Source organism: Hemitrygon akajei, chromosome 2 (assembly GCF_048418815.1).
Source record: "Hemitrygon akajei chromosome 2, sHemAka1.3, whole genome shotgun sequence".
Taxonomy (NCBI): Eukaryota; Metazoa; Chordata; class Chondrichthyes; order Myliobatiformes; family Dasyatidae; genus Hemitrygon; species Hemitrygon akajei.
This window is the reverse complement of record NC_133125.1, coordinates 173,392,665-173,420,132: the sequence shown is the minus strand read 5'-3', so window position 1 is coordinate 173,420,132 and position 27,468 is coordinate 173,392,665. Positions and strand designations below refer to the sequence as shown.

At 48.8% G+C, this 27,468-nt stretch overlaps 1 protein-coding gene and 3 non-coding genes across 4 annotated transcripts in view; 1 reads left to right on the top strand and 3 right to left on the bottom strand.

Annotated features, from left to right (window-relative positions):
* The window catches only part of LOC140738047 (zinc-binding protein A33-like), a 34,796-nt gene extending 29,742 nt beyond the window's left edge, over positions 1-5,054 (top strand). The window contains exons 4-6 of the mRNA XM_073065044.1: positions 2,325-2,347; positions 3,340-3,452; positions 4,395-5,054. Of these exons, the coding sequence (XP_072921145.1) occupies positions 2,325-2,347; positions 3,340-3,452; positions 4,395-4,942 (684 nt within the window). The 3' untranslated portion in view covers positions 4,943-5,054. The remainder of the gene's footprint in view (positions 1-2,324; positions 2,348-3,339; positions 3,453-4,394) is intronic.
* A 2,158-nt stretch (positions 5,055-7,212) lies between these two features.
* Positions 7,213-7,376, bottom strand: LOC140722525 (U1 spliceosomal RNA). Its single transcript, XR_012097651.1, has one exon. It is a non-coding gene; the product is annotated as a U1 spliceosomal RNA (small nuclear RNA).
* A 6,453-nt stretch (positions 7,377-13,829) lies between these two features.
* Positions 13,830-13,993, bottom strand: LOC140722653 (U1 spliceosomal RNA). Its single transcript, XR_012097708.1, has one exon. It is a non-coding gene; the product is annotated as a U1 spliceosomal RNA (small nuclear RNA).
* Positions 13,994-21,955: 7,962 nt separating this feature from the next.
* On the bottom strand, positions 21,956-22,119 carry LOC140722601 (U1 spliceosomal RNA). Its single transcript, XR_012097682.1, has one exon. It is a non-coding gene; the product is annotated as a U1 spliceosomal RNA (small nuclear RNA).
* Between the last annotated feature and the right edge of the window lie 5,349 nt (positions 22,120-27,468).

Below are 27,468 nucleotides of genomic sequence, written 5' to 3'. Positions count from 1 at the left end.
ATCCCGCTTTGGCGTGAGTCCTGAGGCTGCTTTCCCTTCTTCCTGACGGTAACGGTGAGAAGAGAGCAGGAAGCAAGTAGAGGAGAAAGAGTTCACTGCAAACCTTTCGAGTGAGTATGGTCCTAGTCTGCTTTAATTTCGCCACAGAGGACCATTCCCTGCCCCAGTCATCAATCTGCTGAACATTTGCCACCATTCTACTCATCAGAGCGAAACCCTTCCTCTCCTGTGGAGGTCAGATCTGCTCTGAACTTAAGACATTGGAGCAGAATTATGCTACTCGTTCCATCTAACCTGCCGTTCCATTTGATGAAGGTCAGTTGATTGTCCTTCTCAACGCCATTCTCCTGCCTTCTACCCATAACCTTTGATGCCCTTACTAATTCAGTACCTATCCACCTCTGCTTTAAATATACCCATTGTTGCGTACCAGCAGCAAAAGACGACAAATTGAATCTGGTTTTGATGTTAAAACCACTATGTTTATTAGCATCTACTCAAAATATAGAATATCAAACGAAATAAACAGAAGTTAACAGTGTTCTACGTATATGTGTGTATGCGGCTCCCAAACAGTCAAGTTTAGGAACAATTATTTAAGTCTTAAGATTCAGGCGGCCAAGTAGAAAGGTTCAGTAATCCACGGAATGAATGATGGGAGAGAGTTGTAAATCCACATTAAAATGTAGAGAGAAGGCAATGACGGAAAATGCCACGGATTCCACGCTGGGGTATCAGTCGAGTCGTTCCGAAATCCACTTAGAAATATCACAAAGTGACGGTCACTTTCACACTAGTGGTTACCACAGCACACCCGATTCCAGGCAAGGGTTAACGAAAGTGGTCGCCACAGAATACTCCGACGGAATCCACATATGGATCACACGAAGTGACAGTCACACATCCAGTCTATTATTCAACCCAATCTTTTGGGCGTGGGAAAGTAACAGACTTTACCCATTTACAAGTGCTGGAGGCACTGGCGGTCCGAAACCTCCTTTCTCTCTCCTTTCTTACTCCGAGTCTCAGCGGACCGACGCAGTATTGTCATCATAGTCCCGCCTCATCCTGGCGTCTTTTAAAGTGACAGTCCACAGTGAACGAAACCCTGGTCACGTAACACCATTGACGCGTCTCCCATTCGGATTTGCCACTCCTGGCTAAAGAAATTCCTCTTCATTTCTGTTCTAATGGGCCGTCCTTAAATTCTGAGGCTGTGCCCTTTTTCCTACTATTGGGAACATGCTGTCCACCTCCACTCTAGGCCTTTCGATATTCGGTAGGTTGCAAAGCGAGTGCGGGCCTCATTGGACACTCAGGGTGCGGTCTCACCAGCACCCTGTCTAGCTTGAGCAAGGAATCTCTCCTCTTGCTTTCAAGGTTGTTAGAAAGAGGTGGATGGTGTTGAAGAGTCTAAAGTTTCCTCAGGGATATGTACACAACGCTGGAAGAACTCAGCAGGTCAGGCAGCATCCGTGAGAAAAGAGTAGCCAACGTTTCGGGCCGAGACCCTTCATCAGGAATGGTGAGGGGGGGAAGAGAGGGCCGAAGCCCAGTAATGGAGATAGGGAAGGGGGAAGAGCTGGGGCTGGGGGGAAGCCCAGTAATGGAGATAGGGGAGGGGGAAGAGCTAGAGGCGCCAGGTGGAAAACCAATCAGAGGAAAGATAAAGGGGGAGGGGAGGGGATAAGCATGAAAGAACTGTAGAGATAAAGCAGAAAGTTGAAAGGGGAGAGAGGTACTGGGATAGGGGGAGGTGGAGGGAAATGACCGGAAATTGGAGAATTCAATGTTCATACCTCCAGGCTGGAGGCTACCCAGACGGTAGATGGTTGGTTTTCCACCTGGCGCCTGTCGCCCTTCCCCCTCCCCTATCTCCATTACTGGGCTTCGGCCCTCTCTTCCGCCCCCCCCATTCCTAATGAAGGGTCTCGGCCCGAAACGTTGGCTACTCTTTCCTCACGGATGCTGCCTGACCTGCTGAGTTCTTCCAGCGTTGTGTACGTATTCTTTGATCCACAACATCTGCAGTTGTATTTTTGTGTTCCTCAGGGATATGACGGTAGGCTCATCGGCTGCTTTTAAACTCCCCACAACCCCCACCCCCAAGTGCAGGTAGGTGCTAAATGATTGAAAGATGATGTTCATGTCAGAGAGAGTAAATGTTTGTAGAAGAGTAAGGGAATCGCGTACCAACTCCTTACGGGCTGCGGTGTGTTTGTATGGGTGTGCGGGGAAGGGCGGGTGGGGGTGGGGGTGGGGGTGACTCGGCGCTAAAGGTGAACACTTGGATCATTAATTGTGCTTGGTTTTGATTTATTTAGGAAATCAAGAACATCATTCAAAGGTGAGTTTCCTCGCCGTCGCTGTGCTTCCAAATCAAAGTGGAGCTGTTTGGCCCAATCAGCGAGGCGACCGTGACACCGTGATAGGCAGGAAGTGTGTGTGTGTGTGTGTGTGTGTGTGTGTGTGTGTGTGTGTGTGTGTGTGTGTGTGTGTGTGTGTGTGTGTGTGTGTGTGTGTGTGTGTGTGTGTGTGTGTGTGTGTGTGTGTGTGTGTGTGTGTTTGTGTGTATTAAATGTGTTTGAACATATGAAAGAATGACAGCGTTTGCACGGGAGCATACGGGGGGGGGGCAGAGTCTATATGCACAGGTGGCAGCGTGCTAAAGGTTGAGAGCGGATTTAACTCACTGAGTGATTGTGTGAGTGCAGTTTTACGTCAGAGTGTGTGCCCTCATCATCACGTACACAGACACTCACACTTATACCATACTATAACAAAATATTACCCAGAAACGTGTCAAGCCACAAACTAATATAACATCTGCAGACGCATATTTTGGCAGTTTCACATGTATATACATGTTATTCACTCATTTTCACGCACACGTGCATCATGTACATTCACATTTTGTCATTCACCCACCGCACAAAACACGATCAGACACGCGTGCACCAACACTGTCTCGTATACATGACTTTTATTTAATCCTCTTCTGTCGACTTGTTCAACCATGTCCCTTCCCAAACACACATACGGTCAAACGCACACTCACAGTCGTGCTCTTCCACGTGTACACAATCTTGCACACTCACGCATGTGCTCTCCCATGTGGTTACTGACACTTACCGGTAACAATAGCACGTGCACAGTCGCCCACATGCAACACACATAATCTCAGTCACACTCACACATACGTAATGCTTCGCGTGCGCACTTACGCTCGCACCCTCAAATGCAGAACCTTTGTTGCACACGTATCCACCCACGTGTGCACGATCACAACTAGCTCTGCGCGCGCGACCGTGCCTCTCACGGCGACCGCTGCCGTTTCAGGAGCGATCTGCACCGGGAGCCGGTGCTCCAGCCGCCCGAGATGAACGTCGGTGAGTTCCATGGCCCGTTGCAGTACGCGGCGTGGAAACAGATGCTAAACGTCGTCAGCCCAGGTGAGGTCCCGACACCCCTCCCGTTTCCTGAGACCGACGCACTCACCTGGACCGATATTCTCTCCATCCGGATACCCCACACCTCAGCACTACCCCAAGATATTCTCCCCTCCTATCTTTCGCCGCATCCTCCAGCTCCCCGTCCCGTGGCACCTCGTTGGAGACTCACAACTCCCCGGGATCCTGTTCACGTCATCGAAATCTCGGATTCCACCGCGTCTCCTGGCCGAACAATATTCTAAAATTCTCTCGCCCCCTCACTCCGAAATCCTGTTCATCGGCACCCCTCACCTGTTCTGCCTCCAATACTCAAACCCTGTCCTCCGGCATCCCACTGTTTCTCCCGGTGAATCTCTCGCCACCCTTTCCTACCTCGCCCTACCCTTACTGCCACCAACTTCCCCTACCACAGCAAACCCTTAGGAGACACTTTCCCAATTCTCTCCGATACCGCTCATACCACATCTACCGCCCCTCCGCCGACCCACTACTTAGCCATCGCCCTATTCCTACCCTACCCTGCCACCACTCCGTCCGGAAATCCCAGATATTCCCCACTCACACTCCGCTGGGTATTACCCATTACCGACCCAACCACTCTCCCATGACCGTCTTCCTCCGACGGACCCTATACCGCATCTCAGCTGTCCGCCTGTATTGTCCCCGGTAGGACACATTGCAGATCGCCTGCCCGTCACTCCTCGGAACTCCTTCACTGTGAAAGCTCAGGATCCCCAGTCTTACTCCCACCATTCCCATCCTCCCCCCTCCCATTGCCAGAGTTCCCTGCCGCTTACTTCACATCTCCCTTCCTCCTCTTGCCCCTCTTTCCCCTTGCATCGTTCTCCTTGCCCCCACAACTCCGCCCTTTGCTCCACCCCCCACCCCCCCTCCCCAGTCGCTCCCTCTCCCTCGTTGACCTTCCCCTTCTCGCCCACCCAGTTCCGGAGTCGCTGATTCTGGACCCGGAGACGGCGAGCCCCTCTCTCATCCTGTCCAAGGACCACACCATGGTGAAGAGGCGGATCAAGCTGCGGCAGGTGCCCGAGAGCTACCGGAGGTTCACCTTCTGCGCCGCCGCGCTAACCACGGAGGGTTTTGCCTCGGGGACCCACTACTGGGAGGTGGACGTGGAAGCTTCGTCCGCCTGGATCGTCGGCGCCGCCAAAGAGACGGCGGAGCGCACCGAGGACGTGCTGTTGACACCCGATAACGGCTTCTGGACGGTCAGGCTGTGGAACGACAGGGTGCACTGCCCCCGGGACGGGCTGGCATCGGCCCACTCGTGCGCCAACGCCAAGCCCGAGCGGATCGGGATCTTCCTGGACTACGAAAAGGGGCAGCTCTCCTTCTACGACGCCGGCGACATGTCGCATCTCTGTACCTTCTTTGAACGCTTCTCAGAGAGGCTCTACCCCTTTGTCTTCCCTCTCTCCGGCCTGGAAACGGCCGACACTGAGGTGCTCCGGCTTTTCCACCTGCGGTTGTGAGCTGCCATCCCGAGGAATAATGATTCTCCGGCCCGGGTAGTGAGGATGGGAGAGGGTAGGGGTTTGCTGTCCCGCGGAGTAACCTTTCTCTGGGATGCGTATGCAAAACCGATTGGCACAACCAGTTTAGGGTGGGGGGGGGGGGGGGAGTCGTGGGGGACGGAGGTTTAGCCGGAGGGGATTATGAATGGGGAAGCGGGTGTAAACAAACTTCAGGTAGTAAAGGGTCATCTGAGTGAGTGACAAAAGGAACATGGGGCGGAATATACTATAGTCAACCACATTGGCAGAGAAGCAGAACATTTTTAATGGACCAAATGCATTTGTGTCCAGATGAATTTCAAAGGGGAAATCGCCTATTCGTCCAGATAGCAAGGAGATTGGAGTGTGTGGTCACGGTGCCTTACTGGAGTTACCCACATTCTTGGAGATCTCATCTCCAGAGAGGGAACGCAGCGAAGAGACCGGATCCGGGGATGGTGGGTTTGCTGAATGAGATTGTGTAGCTGCAGACTCTATAGGGATAAAGATTAAAGATGAGATTTACTTGTCGCAACTACATCGACACATGCAGTGAAATGCGTCGTTTGCGGCAACTCACATCAGAGACGATTGTTTTCAGGGCCGGCAGAAAATGTCACTAACAGAGCATGTATCTAACCCTGACCCGTACGTCTTAGCGACGTGCGAGTAAACCGGAGTACTTGGAGGAAACCTGCGCGCTCACAGACAAACGGCTGCGGGAATTGAAACCCGATCTGACGGAGGGGGCTGTAAAGCGTTGTGCTAACCGTTCGGGTCAACGAGAGGACACCACATGGAAACGTATAAAATCCGTACAGAGTTCAACAGGCTGGGTAGGGAGGACAATTTCCCTGTCTGAGAAATCTAAAAAGAAGGGTCACGGTCTGAGACAATGGAAAGACTACTCCTCTCCATCTCCGTTGGACTCATTCTCAGCTTCTTGTAACGTCTACTGGGACATTTCTCCCTCCAAACATAGGCATGGCCACGGCAGAGTTCTTTGCCGATTAATTCACATACTAGTTCAAATTCGCAGGATCACCACTGCTTTCCAACACGCTCCCTGTTGTCACTCACCCCAACCTGCTGGTCTCCTCTTAACCCCTACCATTCTCCGTGTTTTTTCCCCCCATTTGGACCCTGTCTGCTCCTCAAGGTACAAAACGCAGTCAATAGAGTCACACGCAGCGCATATAGTCAAGTACGTACAGTCTCAAAATAATATTAGCTCAGGTCCCTGAATTGCTTGGCCTGCCGATAAACAGGTTGATACAAAGCACAAGGTGCATGTTCGTGTAAGACAGCATAATGTTGCAGGCATTATTATAATAAAACTATTTTCATATTTCACCTTCTGATGTTAATGTAATTACTCTTCGAAATTAGACTTTATTCCCAAGACACAGTAAAACAGTCTAGGGGACATTGTCTACACTGACTGAACAAATTAATCGTGACGGACGCTTATCAACTGAATGTAACTTCCAGATTATTAACCGAGATTTTTTTGCAGCCATATTTTATTCATGATATTTACGGTAAATGGAATCGCTGCAAGCCCTTCATTTATTCTCTTACAAGGTGTCAGCACAACTAATGTTTCATCGTTGAGAAAGGTATTGGTGACATGCTGTGGTGAAATTGAAGTTGTTACACGCCAATTGGGACATTGTTCGTAGCTCTCCTTTCGAACACGCCGGGCTCCGTTCACTCTCGGCATTAAAATGCGAAGCTGCAAAGATGAACTTTATTACTTCCTGTCGCCTTTGTTCCCCAAACGCCTTAAAGCCGCCCGATTTTCTCTCTCTCCTCCCTCCGACCCCCTATCCACATGTTGTGAATAGGATCTCATTTTCCATGCTGAGCAACAACGGGATCGTCACAAGACGGTGCTGCCATGCATTCGTGACGGGATGAAACCGGCAAAGGTCAAGAAGAGCGGCTGCGCATCTACCGACTGTGTCAGAAGGAGAGCAAGGAATGAAAAGCTGTTATGGAATTAAATGGAAGGCAAGAACAAATTCAGTTGAATGAAATTGGCCAAGAGTTACACGTGTACTTAGGACGTTGGTTTTAACCTTGAAGTGAGGTAATAAAGCAAAGTGTTCTGAATATAGAACCATACTGAGAAGCCGGAAGAAAACAGGATAATTGGAGAAGGAGGATAAGCTTAAGATTTGTAGATTCAAAAGAGGTGAGTAATATAAAGCCAAAGCAGGGTCGAGTTCTTTCGTTCAAAGCATTATCAGGGGAGAGCGCGAACGCAGTCCCCCACTACCACAAATTGTGCAGTCGAGTATCCCGCATTTGGGGATATCGCAGGCGTCAGCACACCCGGAGTGCAATGGGATAGCCTCGTCCTGGAACCTCGGCCTTCTTGATCACCGACGGTTCCCTGCCAGGTAAGTATGTTTGATCACAGCTCCACGTGACAATCCAATCTGAAACGTTACTCTTTAAACTAAAGGTGACGCTACGTTTTGGAGATCCATTTCCTATAATTTTGCATTATCTTTTGAATAACACAAAAACGTAGAAGTTCATTCTTATTTTCTGTTCTTCTTGAACAGCTGCTGTAATTTCTTTGCGATAATTTGCTGGAAATGCTCATTTGTATATTTGCCATACATGGAAGAAGCACCACGATTCGCTGTAAGTTGCTATTCTGAAATTGACCACGAGGTGTCAGCACAGATGCATAAAGGACAGAGGCTGAGGGCTCAAAAATTATACAGTAACCCTTTAGATCAGAGGTGACAGTAGGTGATAGATTACAAATCAGGATTTACAATGACATAATTTATTTCAATAAGGTGAGTCTGACAATGTCTCCACAAAGTTACCGTTCTGCATCTCTGAATGTTCAAACACCTATTCTCGGACAAAGCAATGCAGAAGAATGATCTCAAACCTTTTGGGGACAATAGAACCCACTTGCACCCAAAATTGATATGCCAACTCCCTGACTGCATAAATATCCCAACAGGTCGACTATGCCTGTGACCATGTTGGATGCGCTAGGTAAAGTGACAATACCAGTCTGGGCTGCAGGCATCCTTGAACTTGATCAGAATGGTGCTAAAGAATATTTACTGGGTTTGATACAGGCCAATTATCATAAGCATTAGGTTTGTCTGAGGTTGATGTAAGCACCTTATGATCAAAAAGTATCTGGTGCCTTCCCTGCGTACAATACAATTAAACTATTCTCCGGCTTCCGGCCGGGTAAAGGTATCGATTATAAGCAAAGTTTCGTTGACACACTGTGCCATAGTCATCAGGGATGATCCCTGGGCCTCTGTTTTTCAATATTTCTATTGATTTCTTTCAAAAAAGAATACAGAGTACAGGAGGATGTATAAATATATGTGAATCACACTTATAGTCTCATTACCCCATATTCATGTAAATTAAATTGAATCGTAATATTGAAAAGTAATAATTTTATTATACAAAAAATCTAAACCCACTACCAAGAAAAGCTGTTTGGTTAAGAAAGAAAAAGGAACAAAAATCCTTATCATATAGTAAAACATATTATTAGCCAACATCTGTACTTGATAACAAATCAAAGATTTTGAAAATAATTCAAAAAAGATCCCCACAATGTTAGAAAGTTTTGTGATTCAGAAATTGAACAACAAATCTTCTCTAAAGTTAAGCATGGCATAACATCGCTTAGCCATTGAGCATGAGTAGGCGGAGCAACACCCTTCCACCCAAGCAACAATGCCCTCCCAGCTATAGGAGAAATAAAAGCCAAAATGTGCAAATCAGGTGTCTCCAAGATAATATCTTTACCCCCAGCAATACCGAATAAGGCAGTCAAAGGGTTTGGTTTAAAATTTACTTTAAAAAGTACAGAAAAAGTTTGAAATACTTCCTTCCAGTATTTTTCTAGACTTGAGCATGTCCAGAACATATGAATTAATGCAGCCTCTCCATTGTTACATCTGTCACAATAGGGAGATATATCCAAATAAAATTGAGACAGCTTATCTTTAGTAATGTGGGCCCTATGGACCACTTTAAGTTGTTGGAGTGACGGGCACACTATGATGAAGTATTAACCAATTTAAAAACTTCATTCCAAGTTTCCTCAGAAACTGAAGTCCATAAATTTTGTTCCCAGAGATTTTTAATTTTGTCTGAAGGACCGTTTCTCACTCCCAACAACATACTATAAACATTAGATATTGATCCATAACGAAAAAGATTTAAATTTAAAATTACATCTAAGAAATTCTTATCAGGACTTTTAGGAGATGTATGTACCTGTAATTGAGACTGCAGAAAGTCTCTGATTTGTACATATCGAAAAAAGTGGGTTTTTGGTCAGCTATATTTAGTTGACAACTACTCAAATGAGAAGAGACTTCCTCCAACAAATACATCCTGGAAGCATTTAGTACACAGTCTATCCCAATCTTTAACAATTACATCAGTCATAGAGGGTTTAGGTAACAGTTGCTGACTGAATAGCATTCAGGATTTACAATGGCATAATTTATTTCAATATGGTGAGTCTGACAATGTCACCACTAAGTTAAACTTCGGCATCTCTCAATGTACAAATAACTTTCCTCGGACAAAGCAATGCATAAGAATGCTCCCAAACTTTCTGGGGACAATAGATCCCACCTGCACCCAAAATCGATATGCCAACTCTCTGAGTGCGTAAATATCCCAACAGTCAACAGGTCAACTATGCCTGTGACCATGTTGGATGCGCTTGGCAAAGTGACAATACCAGTCTGGTCTGCAGGCATCCTTGAACTTGGTCAGAACGGTGCTAAACAATATTTACTGGGTTTGATCCAGACCAGTTAGCACAAGCATTAGGTTTGTCTGAGGTAGATGAATGCACCGTATGGTTAAAAAGGAACTAGTCCCTGCCCGGCGTACAATACAATTAAACTCTTCTCGGGCTTCCAGCCGGGTAAAAGTATCGATTACATCCGACGTTTCGTTGACACACTCTGCCATAGCCATCAGGGATAAATACCCCGGGCCTCTCTATTCCGGTGGTATTTATACCCCGGTCGTGCGTCCCTCCTGGATACTCACACTTATACACACACTATAACATTAACAAAATATTACCCAGAAACGTATCCAGCCACTAATTAATTAAATGGGCAGATACATATGTTGGCACAGTTCCTCATATACATATACATACATGACATTATCTCATTATCAAACGCACGTGCACCATTTAGTCACATGATGTCACTCTTCGACATCCCCCCCCCCACACACGCGCACAAACACGATCACATCCGTGTGTAGCTGCACTGCCGCGTACACATGGCCTTTATTTAACGCTCTTCTATCGAATTGTTCAGCCATATCCACTGTCCAACTGAGATTGGGGCAAACGTGCCCTCTCCGTTACTAGCATTCACTCACAGTCGTGCTCTTCCACGTGAACCCTTCACGTGCGCACTTTTGCTCGCAATCTCAAATGCAGAATCCTTGTTGCAAACGTGGCCTCTCACGGCCACACGATCATAACGAGCGGTGCGCTCCCGACCACGTATCTGACTGCCAGCACTACCGCCATTTCGGGAGCGACCTGCGCCGGGAGCCGATGCTCCATCCGGCCGAGATGAGCGTCGGTGAGTTCTGCGGCCCGCTATAGTGTGCGTCCTGGAGTCAGATGCTAAACGTCGTCAGCCCAGGTGAGGTCCCAAAACAGCGGTCCAAGACTACCCTCCCGTTCCCTCAGACCGAAACTCCTCACCCGATATGCTCTCCATCCGGATACGCATACAACTCAGTGCTACCTCGAGACATCCTCCCCTCTTACCTTTCCTCCCACCCTCCATCCTCCATCCGGGACCGTCGTCCCTCATTACGGACTCACAACTCCCGGGGATCCCATTCACGCCATCGGGATCAGGGACTCCACCAGGTCTTCCGCCCGAGCAATTCACTCACCCCCTAACTGCGAAATCCTGTTGGTCATCACTCCTTACTTGCTCTGCCTCCAACACTCAAACAATGTCTTCCGGCACCCCACTGTCTCTCCCGGAGAACACCTCGCCACTCCTTCCTAACACACCCTGCCCTTACCTCTACAAACCTCTCCTTTACAACTGCCCCCACCACACCAAATCCCGAGGACCTACCATCCCATCCAGCCCTATACCGCTCATCACCAAACACACTGTCCCTCCCCCAACACACTAGTTCACCAAAGGCCCTATCTGCCACAACCCTACCCGTCACTGGATATCACCCCCTCTAAAACTCTCTTCCCTTCGTCCGGAAATCCCACAGACTCCCCACTCACCATCCGCAGTGAGTTTCCACTCGGGTAGGGCGGAAGTTCCTCCAACACCTCCTTCCCTGAACCATGCAACTCACAGTGGCAGCCTTCGATTCATCAAAACATGCGCTGTGACTGACTTTGGAACATGGTCCAGGTGCGTACCGTACTCCCTTCCTGTCGCAGCACGCCACGTCTGAATCCTAGACTCCATCTCACCTATTCTGAGCTAAAGTTCTTCAAGCTGGAGTCCCTCTTACTGCCTATCTCACCGGCTCCAACAAACTACAGACACTACAGTTCACGGAGTCACTCTTGTCTGTCCCGATTGCTTTCTGATTGAATTCTTTCAGTATAAACCCGCACTGTTGCCCTTGCTGATTGATGTCCACACTGCACAGAAACTTCGCTCCGCTGGGGCACTGCGTACTTTGCTAAAACGCACCAAAGATGACCTAAGTTGTAAATTTTAATCGGCCATTGCTTGTACCATCCGTGTCCCGAGGACAGGTTTGTGCAGTGGAAGCGAGTGATCCACATTGAGTCCTTGCAGGTATTGTGCTAGGAAGGAGACCAGCGATGCAGGATTTTGTTTTTATAACAATCCAGCAGATTTTGTGGTTATCATTACTGAGATCAGTAGTAGTTCAAGTTTATTGTCACTCAACCATACACATGTACAGGCAAACAGCTAAACGAAACACCGTTCCTCTGGGGCCAAGGTGCAAAACGCTGTACAGAGTCACAGGCAGCACATATAGTTACAGTCCAGTACATAGTGTCACAAAATACTATTAGCTCAGGTCCCTGAATTGCTTGGCCTGCCGATGAACAGGTTGATACAAAGCGCAAGGTGCATGTTCGTGTAAGACAGCGTAATGTTGCAGGCATTATTATAATAAAACTATTTTGAAATTTCACCCTCTGATGTTAATGTAATAACTTTTCGAAATTGGACTTTATTCCTGAGACGTAGTTGTCTTCCCGGGTATGTGAATAGGCTCCGCAGAGAAGGACGAGATGGACACAGTAGGGTGATTCCCTGAGCAGACTGTCCAGTTCATCTGACAAAATGCCTCATCGCCAGACCTCAGCAACAGGCACCAAGACCTCGCCTGGCTGGCGGTGAGAGGGGCCCTCCCAGTCCGATCCCTCCTGTACGCCCGGAACGTCGTCTCCACACCCCTCTGCCCACGGGAGGACTGCAGAGGGCAGTCGGTGACCCACCTCTACACACTGCGTGTTTGCGGAGAAGGTGTGGAGGAGGATGGAAGGGGCAGTGTCGAGGTTCATCCCCAGCAGCTGCGTAACAGAGGACTCTCTGATCTACGGGCTGTTCCCGGTGACGCACACCGAGATCAACATCCGGTGCTGCTGGCAGATCATGAACTAGGTGAAAGACGCTCTTTGGTCGGAACCAAAAGTTTCGCTTTTGGTCGAAACTTGATGATCTAGCGGCACATGGAGCTGTCTGGCACATTCCCGGCTGCAGGAGTACGTGCTGAGGGATGCACTCAAACTTGGTGCAGACACCGCAGGGGTCCGATGGGGAAGGACCACAGTCTAGGGTTCTTCTCCCGCGGGAGTTTAGTGGTGGTGGGTGGGTGGGGTGGTTGGGTTGGGTGTATACCCCCTGAATGTAACTATGAATGAACAGAGTGCCACGTGGGTGGCGAAAAGTGTGAAAATGTAAAGACAGTAATGGAAACCATTGTAAAGAATTGAAAGTCATTGAATTGTTTATTGTATATAATTTTATTTTTGAATAAAGTCTATTTTGTTTAATAAAAAAAACTTATGGAAGTGGTAGCAAAGATGGTGGTTTGCTACTGCCGTGTAACTGCCCCCATGGAGTCACTCGGCCGTAGGTAAAGTGAAATGAAGAGTCTTGAGTCAAACTGTCAGGTGTGGGGTGGAAGTCTGCGACAGGACAGTAGTGTGGAGACAAATGGCAACGACAACAATTGGAGTAGGAAAGTAACACAGTGAAGCCTCTGCTTGATTATTTTTTTAAAAATTAAACAAAATATACTTTATTCCAAAATAAAATTATATACAATAACCATTCAAAGACTTTCAATTCTTTACAGTTGGTACCATTGCTGTCCTAACATTTTCAAAGTTCTAATGTTTTGCCACCCACGTGGCACTTTGTTCTTTCATATTTACATTTAGGGGGTAAACCCCAACCCCCCTACCCCTCAACTGCCACGGGAGAAGGACCCTAGACTGTGGTCCTTCCCCACCAGGCCCTTGCGGTGGCTGCACCGAGTTTGAGTGCGTCCCTCAGCACGTACTCCTGCAGCCGAGAATGCGCCAGTCGGCAGCATTCCCCCACGGACATCTCCGTGTGCTGGTAGACCATCAAGTTTCAGGCCGACCAAAGAGCGTCTTTCACCGAGTTGATGATCTGCCAGCAGCACCGGATGTTGGTCTCGGTGTGCGTCCCCGGGAACAGCCCGTAGATCAGAGAGTCCTCTGTTACGCAGCTGCTGGGGATGAAGCGTGACACTGCCTCTTGCACCCTCCTCGACATGATTAGTTACTTTAAGTGGAAGCAAATCCTTATTCTATCGTTCATTGGATTATCAGGGGAGAGCGCGAACGCAGTCCCGCACTACCACAAATTGTGCAGTCGAGTATCCCGCATTTGGGGATATCGCAGGCGCCAGCACACCCGGAGTGCAATGGGATAGCCTCGTCCTGGAACCTCGGCCTTCCTGATCACCAACGGTTCCCTGCCAGGTAAGTATGTTTGATCACAGCTGCACGTGACGATCCAATCTTAAACGTTACTCTTACAGTTAAAGGTGACACACCATTTCGGGAGATCATTGTTCGTAATTCTGCATTATCTTATTAAGCAAGAAGAAAACGTAGAAGTTCATTCTTACTTTCTGTTCTTCTTGTGCCGCAGCTGTAATTTTTTGCGTTAGTTTGCTGCAAGTGCTAATTTGTATATTTGCCATACATGGAATCGTTGTATGTTGCTATTCTGAAAGTGACCACGAGGTGTCAGTGCAGGAGCAACAAGGAGATCACAGAGGCTGGAAGGCTCATAACGTGACGTTTAGAGTATAACTTTGAAGATCAGAGTTAACAGTTGCTGATTGAATGCAATTCAGGATTTACAATGACATTCTTTATTTCAATATGGTGAGGCTGACAATGTCTCCACTAAGTTAAACTTCGGCATATCTGAATGCACAAACTCCTTTCCTCGGACAAAGCAATGAATAAGAATGCTCCCAAACCTTCTGGGGACAATAGATCCCACTTGCACCCAAAATTAATATGCCAACTCTCTGAGTGCGTAAATATCCCAACAGTCAACAGGTCAACTGTGCCTGTGACCATGTTGGATGCGCTTGGCAAAGTGACAATACCAGTCTGGTCTGCAGGCATCCTTGAACTTGGTCAGAATGGTGCTAAACAATATTTAAAGAGCAAACACGAGGAACTCTGCAGATGCTGGAAATTCAAACAACAACACACAGAAAATGCTGGTGGAACACAGCAGGCTAGGCAGCACCCTGCCTAGGATGCTGCCTAGCCTGCTGTGTTCTAAACAATATTTACTGGGTTTGATCCAGACCAATTAGCACAAGCATTAGAGCAAACACGAGGAAATCTGCAGATGCTGGAAATTCGAACAACACACACAAAATGCTGGTGGAAGGGTCTCGGCCAGAAACGTCGACAGCGCTTCTCCCTATAGAGGCTGCCTGGCCTGCTGTGTTCCACCAGCATTTTCTGTGTGTTGTTAGCATAAGCATTAGGTTTGTCTGAGGTAGATGAATGCACCGTATGGTCAAAAAGGATCTAGTCCGTGCCCGGCGTAAAATACAATTAAACTCTTCTCGGGCTTCCAGCCGGGTAAAGGTATCAATTACAACCGACGTTTCGTTGACACACTCTGCCATAGTCATCAGGGATAATCCCCGGGCCTCTCCAGCCCGGTGGTATTTATACCCCGGCCGTGCGTTCCTCCCTCCTGGATACTCACACTTATACACACACTATAACATTAACAAAATATTACCCAGAAACGTATCCAGCCACTAATTAATTAAATGGGCAGATACATATGTTGGCACAGTTCCTCATATACATATACATACATGACATTCTCTCATTTTCAAACACTCGTGCACCATTTACAGTCACATGATGTCAGTCTTCCACCCTACCCCCTCACCCCCACACACAGCTGCATTGCCGCGTATACATGGCCTTTATTTAACGCTCTTCTATCGAATTGTTCAGCCATATCCACTGTCCAACTGAGATTGGGCCAAACGTGCCCTCTCCGTTACTAGCATGCACTCACAGTCGTGCTCTTCCACGTGAAACCTTCACGTGCGCACTTTTGCTCGCAATCTCAAATGCAGAATCTTTGTTGCAAACGTGTCCTCTCACGGCCACACGATCATAACGAGCGGTGCGCTCCCGACCACGTATCTGACTGCCAGCACTACCGCCATTTCGGGAGCGACCTGCGCCGGGAGCCGATGCTCCATCCGGCCGAGATGAGCGTCGGTGAGTTCTGCGGCCCGCTATAGTGTGCGTCCTGGAGTCAGATGCTAAACGTCGTCAGCCCAGGTGAGGTCCCAAAACAGCGGTCCAAGACTACCCTCCCGTTCCCTCAGACCGAAACTCCTCACCCGATATGCTCTCCATCCGGATACGCATACAACTCAGTGCTACCTCGAGACATCCTCCCCTCTTACCTTTCCTCCCACCCTCCATCCTCCATCCGGGACCGTCGTCCCTCATTACGGACTCACAACTCCCGGGGATCCCATTCACGCCATCGGGATCAGGGACTCCACCAGGTCTTCCGCCCGAGCAATTCACTCACCCCCTAACTGCGAAATCCTGTTCATCGTCACTCCTTACTTGCTCTGCCTCCAACACTCAAACAATGTCTTCCGGCACCTCACTGTCTCTCCCGGAGAACACCTCGCCACTCCTTCCTAACACACCCTGCGCTTACCTCTACAAACCTCTTCTTGACAACTGCCCCCACCACACCAAATTCCCAGGACCTACCATCCCATCCAGCCCTATACCGCTAATCACCTAACACACTGTCCCTCCCCCAACCCACTAGTTCACCAAAGGCCCTATCTGCCACAACCCTACCCGTCACTGGACATCACCCCCTCTAAAACTCTCTTCCCTTCGTCCGGAAATCCCACAGACTTCCCCCTCACCATCCGGTGTGAGTTATCTCTGACCGACCCCCATGATCGTCTTCCTCCGACGGCCTATACCACCCCTCAGCCGTCCGCGTGTAACTCCCTCCTACACCGGAACGTTTCAGAACGCGCGCCCGTCACCCCTCGGAACCCCATGACTGTTTCTGCACAGCAACCCCAGTCTTATTCACACCATTCTCCCCTTGCCTTTCCGGAGTTTCCTGTCCCGGTTCTCACTCTCTAAACTTCACCTCCCACTTCCTCCTCTTGTCCTGTCCTACCCCTTGCATCATCCTCCTTACCCCTCGGCCTCCGCCCTTTGCTCCAACCCCCGCCGCTCCGCTGTTGACCTTCCCCCTTCTTCCCACACCCAGTTCCGGCGCCGCCGACTCTGGACCCGGAGACGGCGAGCCCCTCTCTCATCCTGTCCAAGGCCCACACCATGGTGAAGAGGCGGATCAAGCTGCGGCAGGTGCCCGAGGGCGGCCGGAGTTTCACCTCCTGCGCCGCCGCCTCAGCCATTCACTGATTCAATTTAAAATTGTGCATCGTTACTATGTGACGAAGCAGAGATTGTCTAAAATATTTCCTAATGTTGGTAGTTATTGTGATAGATGTAAAACTGAGACAGCTACGCTGACACACATGTTTTGGTCTTGTTCTACACTGAAACAGTTTTGGAAGTCAGTTTTTTCTACAATTTCCAAAGCACTTAAAATTAATTTACAACCTAACAAATTAACTGTGCTCTTTGGAATAATTCGTCAAAATATCCGCGGTAATTCTTTGTCTGACCAACATGTTGTTGTGGTTGTACACTGATAGCTAAGAGGGCCATTCTGTTGAAGTGGAAGGATACATCAGCTCCCACTCTGTCACAATGGTTCTCTCAAGTGATGTTATGTCTTAGTTTGGAGGAAATTAGAAGTCGAACCTTCGAGCCTATGTTTGATTTTGAGAAAAGATGGTGTTCATTTGCTGGTTACTACCATTGGAGATAATTGATAGAATTCCTCCACGATCTATATTGTAAATTTAGGTATAATTTTTTTTGCTGGCGGTTTGATGTTTATCTTTAGAAGCTTTTTGTATGACGCATGGCTCCGGGGTTGAACACCGAATGGGTCTTTTTCTCACTTTTTTCTTGCTTTAGTAGTTTTTTTTTCTTTTCTTCTTTTTTTGCGTCACCATACTTTTCAAACCTTAATATTCTTTTCTTCTCTCTTTTGAGACATTGTAAGTGTTACTTACATCGCTGTACTCTTGTTATTTTGGATAATAGTAATAAAAAGATTTGAAAAGAAGTAAGGCTTCGCCTCCGGAACCCAACACTGGGACGTGGAAGCTTCGTACGCCTGGATCGTCGGCGCCGCCAAAGAGACGGCGGAGCGCACCGAGGACGTGCGCTCAGACACCCGATAACGGCTTCTGGACGGTCAGGCTGTGGAACGACAGGGTGCATTGCCCCCGGGACGGGCTAGCATCGGCCCACTCGTGCGCCAACGCCAAGCCCGAGCGGATCAGGATCTTCCTGGGCTACGAAAGGCGGCCGCTCTCCTTCTACGACGCCGGGTGGGACAGCAGATGTAAAGAAAATTCAGGGAGGAAAAGGATAATTTGAGTGAGTTACAAAAGGAGCATAGGGTCGAAAATACTGAAGTCAACCACATTGGCATCGACGCGGAATTTTTCTTTTAATGTCGGTGGTGCTGATGTTGAAAGGGATCAGACTGGCTTGTCCAGAGGAACTGAAAGTCACAGAACAAGCTTTCGATTGGGGAAATCGTTTATTAGTCGAGCTCTCAAGGAGATTGGAGTGTGGGATCACGGTGCATTACTGGAGTTACCCACAGTCTTGCAGATCTCATCTCCAGAGAGGGAACGCAACGAAGAGGCGGGATGCAGGGATGGTAGGTTTGCTGAATGAGATTGCATCGACAGGAACTGCAGACCCCATAGGGATGAAGAGTAAAGATGAGATGTATTTATCAGAAGTACATGGGCACATACAGTGAAATACTTTGCTTGCGTCAAATCACATCAGAGAGGATTGTTCTCAGGGCAGCCAGCAAATGTCGCTACGTTCCGTCGCCAAAGGAGCATGTCCACAACATCCTAACCCTAACCCGTGCGTCATGGCGACCTGCGAAGAAACCGGAACACTCGGAGGAAACCTATGAGGTCACAAGGAGAATGTACAAACTCCTTACATACAGCGGCGAGAATTGAAACAGATCTCACAGAGGGAGCTTCAAAGGATTGTGCTAACCATTAAATCTGCTCCATTTAACAGCTCAGGAGAACGAAAGGAGATCACATGGAATGGTATAAAATCCTTACAGAGTTCAGCGAGCTGGGTAGGGAGGCCATTTTCTCTCTCTGAGAAGTCTAGAACCAAGGGTCACGGTCTGAGACAATGGAGAGACTACTCCTCTCCATCCCCGGTGGACTCATTTATTCTCAGCTTCTTGTAACGTCTACTGGGACATTTCTCCCTCCAAACATAGGTGTGGCCACGGCAGAGTTCTTCCCCGATTAATTCACACAACCGGGAAGAATCCAGTTCCAGTCCCAGTGGAAGCTGACAGGATCCCTACTGCTCTCCAGCACCCTCCCTGATATCACTGAGTGAAACCGCTCGGTCCCCTCTTAACCCCTACCATTGCTATTCCGCTCCCCCCCCCCCCCCCATATGGACACTGGCTGCTCCCGTGCCTTCAGAGGAACCTCCTCCTCAGTCGTCCTCAAACCCTGAGTTCCCACAAGGATGTAACAACCTCCTCCCCTGCTACAAGGTCCCGAGCAGATGTCCTTAACCCCGACCTGGTGGGCAAGACAGCCTTCTGGACCCACACTGGCAAACGCAGATGCTGCCATTCATTCTCCCTTCCCCGCGGTCCCCGATCACTCTTACATTGCTTTACCATGGCACTATGCTCAGATTCCTCGTCGTCCTTGTAGTCACTAACCTCATCCACTAGGGTAGGGAGGAAGTTCCTCCAACACCTCCTTCCCAGAACCGTGCAACTCACAGTGGCAGCCTTCCATTCATCAAAACATGCGTTGTGACTGACTTTGGAACATGGTCCAGGTACGTACCGTACTCCCTTCCTGTCGCAGCACGCCACGTCTGAATCCTAGACTCCATCTCACCTATTCTGAGCTAAAGTTCTTCAAGCTGGAGTCCCTCTTACTGCCTATCTCACCGGCTCCAACAAACTACAGACACAACAGTTCACGGAGTCACTCTTGTCTGTCCCGATTTCTTACTGATTGAATTCTTTCAGTATAAACCCGCACTGTTGCCCTTGCTGATTGAAGTCCACACTGCACAGAAACTTCGCTCCGCTGGGGCACTGCGCACTTTGCTAAACCGCACCAAAGATGACCAAGTTGTAAATTTTAATCGGCCATTGCTTGTACCGAGGACAGGTTTGTGCAGTGGAAGCGAGTGATCCACATTGAGTCCTTGCAGGTATTGGGCTAGGAAGGAGACCAGCGATGCAGGATTTTGTTTTTATAACAATCCAGCAGATTTTGTGGTTATCATTACTGAGATCAGTAGTAGTTCAAGTTTATTGTTACTCAACCATACACATGTACAGACAAACAGCTAAACGAAACACCGTTCCTCTGGGGCCAAGGTGCAAAACGCTGTACAGAGTCACAGGCAGCACATATAGTTACAGACAAGTACATAGTGTCACAAAATACTATTAGCTCAGGTCCCTGAATTGCTTGGCCTGCCGATGAACAGGTTGATACAAAGCGCAAGGTGCATGTTCGTGTAAGACAGCGTAATGTTGCAGGCATTATTATAATAAAACTATTTTGAAATTTCACCCTCTGATGTTAATGTAATAACTTTTCGAAATTGGACTTTATTCCTGAGACGTAGTTGTCTTCCCGGGTATGTGAATAGGCTCCGCAGAGAAGGACGAGTTGGACACAGTGGGGTGGTTCCCTGAGCAGACGGTCCAGTTCATCTGACAAAATGCCTCATCACCAGACCTCACCAACAGGCACCAAGACCTCGCCTGGCTGGCGGTGAGAGGGGCCCTCCCAGTCCGATCCCTCCTGTACGCCCGGAACGTCGTCTCCACACCCCTCTGCCCACGGGAGGACTGCAGAGAGGAGGAGTCGGTGACCCACCTCTTTGCACACTGTGGGTTCGCGGATAAGGTGTGGAGGAGGATGGAAGGGGCAGTGTCACGCTTCATCCCCAGCAGCTGCGTAACAGAGGACTCTCTGATCTACGGGCTGTTCCCGGGGACGCACAGCAAGACCAACATTTGGTGCTGCTGGCAGATCATCAACTCGGTGAAAGTCGCTCTTTGGTCGGCCCGAAACTTGATGGTCTACCAGCACACGGAGATGTCCGTGGGGGAATGCTGCCGACTGGCACATTCTCGGCTGCAGGAGTACGTGCTGAGGGATGCACTCAAACTCGGTGCAGCCACCGCAGGGGTCCGATGGGGAAGGTCCACAGTCTAGGGTTCTTCTCGCGCGGGAGTTTAGTGGTGGTGGGTGGGTGGGGGGGGGTGGTTGGGTGTATACCCCTTGAATGTAACTCTTGAAGAACAGAGTGGCACGTGGGTGGCGAAAAGTGTGAAAATGTAAAGACAGTAATGGAAAACATTGTAAAGAATTGAAAGTCATTGAATTGTTTATTGTATATAATTTTATTTTTTGAATAAAGTCTATTTTGTTTAATAAAAAAACTGATGGAAGTGGTAGCAAAGATGGTGGTTTGCTACTGCTGTGTAACTGCCCCCATGGAGTCACTCGGCCGTAGGTAAAGTGAAATGAAGAGTCTTGAGTCAAACTGTCAGGTGTGGGGTGGAAGTCTGCGACTGGACAGTAGTGTGGAGACAAATGGCAACGACAACAATTGGAGAAAGAAAGTAACACAGTGAAGCCTCTGCTTGATTATTTTTTAAAATTAAACAAAATATACTTTATTCCAAATTAAAGTTATATACAATAACCATTCAAAGACTTTCAATTCTTTACAGTTGGTACCATTGCTGTCCTTACATTTTCAAAGTTCTAATGTTTTGCCACCCACGTGGCACTTTGTTCTTTCATATTTACATTCAGGGGATATACCACCAACCCCCCTCCCCTCAACTGCCACGGGAGAAGGACCCTAGACTGTGGTCCTTCCCCACCGGGCCCTTGCGGTGGCTGCACCGAGTTTGAGTGCGTCCCTCAGCACGTACTCCTGCAGCCGAGAATGCGCCAGTCGGCAGCATTCCCCCACGGACATCTCCGTGTGCTGGTAGACCATCAAGTTTCAGGCCGACCAAAGAGCGTCTTTCACCGAGTTGATGATCTGCCAGCAGCACCGGATGTTGGTCTCGGTGTGCGTCCCCGGGAACAGCCCGTAGATCAGAGAGTCCTCTGTTACGCAGCTGCTGGGGATGAAGCGTGACAATGCCTCTTGCACCCTCCTCCACATGATTAGTTACTTTAAGTGGAAGCAAATCCTTATTCTATCGTTCATTGCATTATCAGGGGAGAGCGCGAACGCAGTCCCCCACTACCACAAATTGTGCAGTCGAGTATCCCGCATTTGGGGATATCGCAGGCGTCAGCACACCCGGAGTGCAATGGGATAGCCTCGTCCTGGAACCTCGGCCTTCCTGATCACCAACGGTTCCCTGCCAGGTAAGTATGTTTGATCACAGCTCCACGTGACGATCCAATCTTAAACGTTACTCTTTCAGTTAAAGGTGACACACCATTTCGGGAGATCCAAGTCCGTAATTCTGAATTATCTTATTAAGCAGAAGAAAACGTAGAAGTTCATTCTTACTTTCTGTTCTTCTTGGGCCGCAGCTGTAATTTTTTGGGTTAATTTGCGGCAAGTGCTAATTTGTATATTTGCCATACATGGAATCGTTGTATGTTGCTATTCTGAAAGTGACCACGAGGTGTCAGTGCAGGAGCAACAAGGAGGCTGGAAGGCTCAGAACGTGACGTTTACAGTATAACCCTTAAGATCAGAGTTAACAGTTGCTGATTGAATGCAATTCAGGATTTACAATGACATTCTTTATTTCAATATGGTGAGGCTGACAATGTCTCCACTAAGTTAAACTTCGGCATATCTGAATGCACAAACTCCTTTCCTCGGACAAAGCAATGAATAAGAATGCTCCCAAACCTTCTGGGGACAATAGATCCCACTTGCACCCAAAATTAATATGCCAACTCTCTGAGTGCGTAAATATCCCAACAGTCAACAGGTCAACTATGCCTGTGACCATGTTGGATGCGCTAGGGAAAGTGACAATACCAGTCTGGTCTGCAGGCATCCTTGAACTTGGTCAGAATGGTGCTAAACAATATTTAAAGAGCAAACACGAGGAACTCTGCAGATGCTGGAAATTCAAACAACAACACACACAAAATGCTGGTGGAACACAGCAGGCTAGGCAGCACCCTGCCTAGGATGCTGCCTAGCCTGCTGTGTTCTAAACAATATTTACTGGGTTTGATCCAGACCAATTAGCACAAGCATTAGAGCAAACACGAGGAAATCTGCAGATGCTGGAAATTCGAACAACACACACAAAATGCTGGTGGAAGGGTCTCGGCCAGAAACGTCGACAGCGCTTCTCCCTATAGAGGCTGCCTGGCCTGCTGTGTTCCAGCAGCATTTTCTGTGTGTTGTTAGCATAAGCATTAGGTTTGTCTGAGGTAGATGAATGCACCGTATGGTCAAGGATCTAGTTCCTGCCCGGCGTACAATACAATTAAACTCTTCTCGGGCTTCCAGCCGGGTAAAGATATCTATTACAACGGACGTTTCGTTGACACACTCTGCCATAGTCATCAGGGATAATCCCCGGGCCTCTCTAGTCCGGTGGTATTTATACCCTGGCCGTGCGTTCCTCCCTCCTGGATACTCACACTTATACACACACACACTATAACATTAACAAAATATTATCCAGAAACGTATCCAGCCACTAATTAATTAAATGGGCAGATACATATGTTGGCACAGTTCCTCATATGCATATACATACATGACATTCTCTCATTTTCAAACACTCGTGCACCATTTACAGTCACATGATGTCAGTCTTCCACCCTACCCCCCACCCCCACACACAGCTGCACTGCCGCGTATACATGGCCTTTATTTAACGCTCTTCTATCGAATTGTTCAGCCATATCCACTGTCCAACTGAGATTGGGCCAAACGTGCCCTCTCCGTTACTAGCATTCACTCACAGTCGTGCTCTTCCACGTGAACCCTTCACGTGCGCACTTTTGCTCGCAATCTCAAATGCAGAATCCTTGTTGCAAACGTGGCCTCCCACGGCCACAGGATCATAACGAGCGGTGCGCTCCCGACCACGTATCTGACTGCCAGCACTACCGCCGTTTCGTGAGTGACCTGCGCCGGGAGCCGATGCTCCATCCGGCCGAGATGAGCGTCGGTGAGTTCTGCGGCCCGCTATAGTGTGCGTCCTGGAGTCAGATGCTAAACGTCGTCAGCCCAGGTGAGGTCCCAAAACAGCGGTCCAAGACTACCCTCCCGTTCCCTCAGACCGAAACTCCTCACCCGATATGCTCTCCATCCGGATACGCATACAACTCAGTGCTACCTCGAGACATCCTCCCCTCTTACCTTTCCTCCCACCCTCCATCCTCCATCCGGGACCGTCGTCCCTCATTACGGACTCACAACTCCCGGGGATCCCATTCACGCCATCGGGATCAGGGACTCCATCAGGTCATCCGCCCGAGCAATTCACTCACCCCCTAACTGCGAAATCCTGTTGGTCGTCACTCCTTACTTGCTCTGCCTCCAACACTCAAACAATGTCTTCCGGCATCCCACTGTCTCTCCCGGAGAACACCTCGCCACTCCTTCCTAACACACCCTGACCTTACCTCTACAAACCTCTCCTTTACAACTGCCCCCACCACACCAAATTCCCAGGACCTACCATCCCATCCAGCCCGATACCGCTCATCACCAAACACGCTGTCCCTCCCCCATCCCACTAGTTCACCAAAGGCCCTATCTGCCACAACCCTACCCGTCACTGGACATCACCCCCTCTAAAACTCTCTTCCCTTCGTCCGGAAATCCCACAGACTCCCCACTCACCATCCGCTGTGAGTTATCCGTGACCGACCCCCATGATCGTCTTCCTCCGACTGCCTATACCACCCCTCAGCCGTCCGCGTGTAACTCTCTCCTACACCGGAACGTTTCAGAACGCGCGCCCGTCACCCCTCGGAACCCCATGACTGTTTCTGCACAGCAACCCCAGTCTTATTCACACCATTCTCCCCTTGCCTTCCCGGAGATTCCTGTCCCGGTTCTCACTCTCTAAACTTCACCTCCCACTTCCTCCTCTTGTCCTGTCCTACCCCTTGCATCATCCTCCTTACCCCTCGGCCTCCGCCCTTTGCTCCAACCCCCGCCGCTCCGCTGTTGACCTTCCCCCTTCTTCCCACACCCAGTTCCGGCGCCGCCGACTCTGGACCCGGAGACGGCGAGCCCCTCTCTCATCCTGTCCAAGGCCCACACCATGGTGAAGAGGCGGATCAAGCTGCGGCAGGTGCCCGAGAGCGACCGGAGTTTCACCTCCTGCGCCGCCACGCTGACGCCTCAGCCATTCACTGATTCAATTTAAAATTGTGCATCGTTACTATGTGACGAAGCAGAGATTGTCTAAAATATTTCCTAATGTTGGTAGTTATTGTGATAGATGTAAAACTGAGACAGCTACACTGACACACATGTTTTGGTCTTGTTCTACACTGAAACAGTTTTGGAAGTCAGTTTTTTCTACAATTTCCAAAGCACTTAAAATTAATTTACAACCTAACAAATTAACTGTGCTCTTTGGAATAATTCCTCAAAATATCCGCGGTAATTCTTTGTCTGACCAACATGTTGTTGTGTTTGTTACACTGATAGCTAAGAGGGCCATTCTGTTGAAATGGAAGGATACGGCAGCTCCCACTCTGTCACAATGGTTCTCTCAAGTGATGTTATGTCTTAGTTTGGAGGAAATTAGAAGTCGAACCTTCGAGCCTATGTTTGATTTTGAGAAAAGATGGGGTTCATTTGCTCGTTACTACCATTGGAGATAATTGATAGAATTCCTCCACGATCTATATTGTAAATTTTGGTGTAATTTGTTTTGCTGGCGGTTTGATGTTTATCTTTAGAAGCTTTTTGTATGACGCATGGCTCCGGGGTTGAACACCGAATGGGTCTTTTTCTCACTTTTTTCTTGCTTTAGTAGTTTTTTTTTCTTTTCTTCTTTTTTTGCGTCACCATACTTTTCAAACCTTAATATTCTTTTCTTCTCTCTTTTGAGACATTGTAAGTGTTACTTACATCGCTGTACTCTTGTTATTTTGGATAATAGTAATAAAAAGATTTGAAAAGAAGTAAGGCTTCGCCTCCGGAACCCAACACTGGGACGTTGAAGCTTCGTCCGCCTGGATCGTCGGCGCCGCCAAAGAGACGGCGGAGCGCACCGAGGACGTGCGCTCAGACACCCGATAACGGCTTCTGGACGGTCAGGCTGTGGAACGACAGGGTGCATTGCCCCCGGGATGGGCTAGCATCGGCGCACTCGTGCGCCAACGCCAAGCCCGAGCGGATCAGGATCTTCCTGGGCTACGAAAGGCGGCCGCTTTCCTTCTACGTCGCCGGGTGGGACAGCAGATGTAAAGAAAATTCAGGGAGGAAAAGGATAATTTGAGTGAGTTACAAAAGGAGCATAGGGTCGAAAATACTGAAGTCAACCACATTGGCATCGACGCGGAATTTTTCTTTTAATGTCGGTGGTGCTGATGTTGAAAGGGATCAGACTGGCTTGTCCAGAGGAACTGAAAGTCACAGAACAAGCTTTCGATTGGGGAAATCGTTTATTAGTCGAGCTCTCAAGGAGATTGGAGTGTGGGATCACGGTGCATTACTGGAGTTACCCACAGTCTTGCAGATCTCATCTCCAGAGAGGGAACGCAACGAAGAGGCGGGATCCAGGGATGGTAGGTTTGCTGAATGAGATTGTATCGACAGGAACTGCAGACCCTATAGGGATGAAGAGTAAAGATGAGATGTATTTATCAGAAGTACATGGGCACATACAGTGAAATACTTTGCTTGCGTCAAATCACATCAGAGAGGATTGTTCTCAGGGCAGCCAGCAAATGTCGCTACGTTCCGTCGCCAAAGGAGCATGTCCACAACATCCTAACCCTAACCCGTGCGTCATGGCGACGTGCGAAGAAACTGGAACACTCGGAGGAAACCTACGAGGTCACAAGGAGAATGTACAAACTCCTTACATACAGCGGCGAGAATTGAAACCAGATCTCACAGAGGGAGCTTCAAAGGATTGTGCTAACCATTAAAGCTGCGCCATTTAACAGCTCAGGAGAACGAGAGGAGATCACATGGAATGGTATAAAATCCTTACAGAGTTCAGCGAGCTGGGTAGGGAGGCCATTTTCGCTCTCTGAGAAGTCTAGAACCAAGGGTCACGGTCTGAGACAATGGAGAGACTACTCCTCTCCATCCCCGGTGGACTCATTTATTCTCAGCTTCTTGTAACTACTGGGACATTTCTCCCTCCAAACATAGGTATGGCCACGGCAGAGTTCTTTCCCGATTAATTCACACAACCGGGAAGAATCCAGTTCCAGTCGCAGTGGAAGCTGACAGGATCCCTACTGCTCTCCAACACCCTCCCTGATGTCACTGAGTCCAACCGCTCGGTCCCCTCTTAACCCCTACCATTGCTACTCCGCTTCCCCCCCCCCCCCCCATATGGACACTGGCTGCTCCCGTGCCTTCAGAGGAACCTCCTCCTCAGTCGTCCTCAAACCCTGAGTTCCCACAAGGATGTAACAACCTCCTCCCCTGCTGCAAGGTCCCGAGCAGATGTCCTTAACCCCGACCTGGTGGGCAAGACAGCCTTCTGGACCCACACTGGCAAACGCAGATGCTGCCATTCATTCTCCCTTCCCCGCGGTCCCCG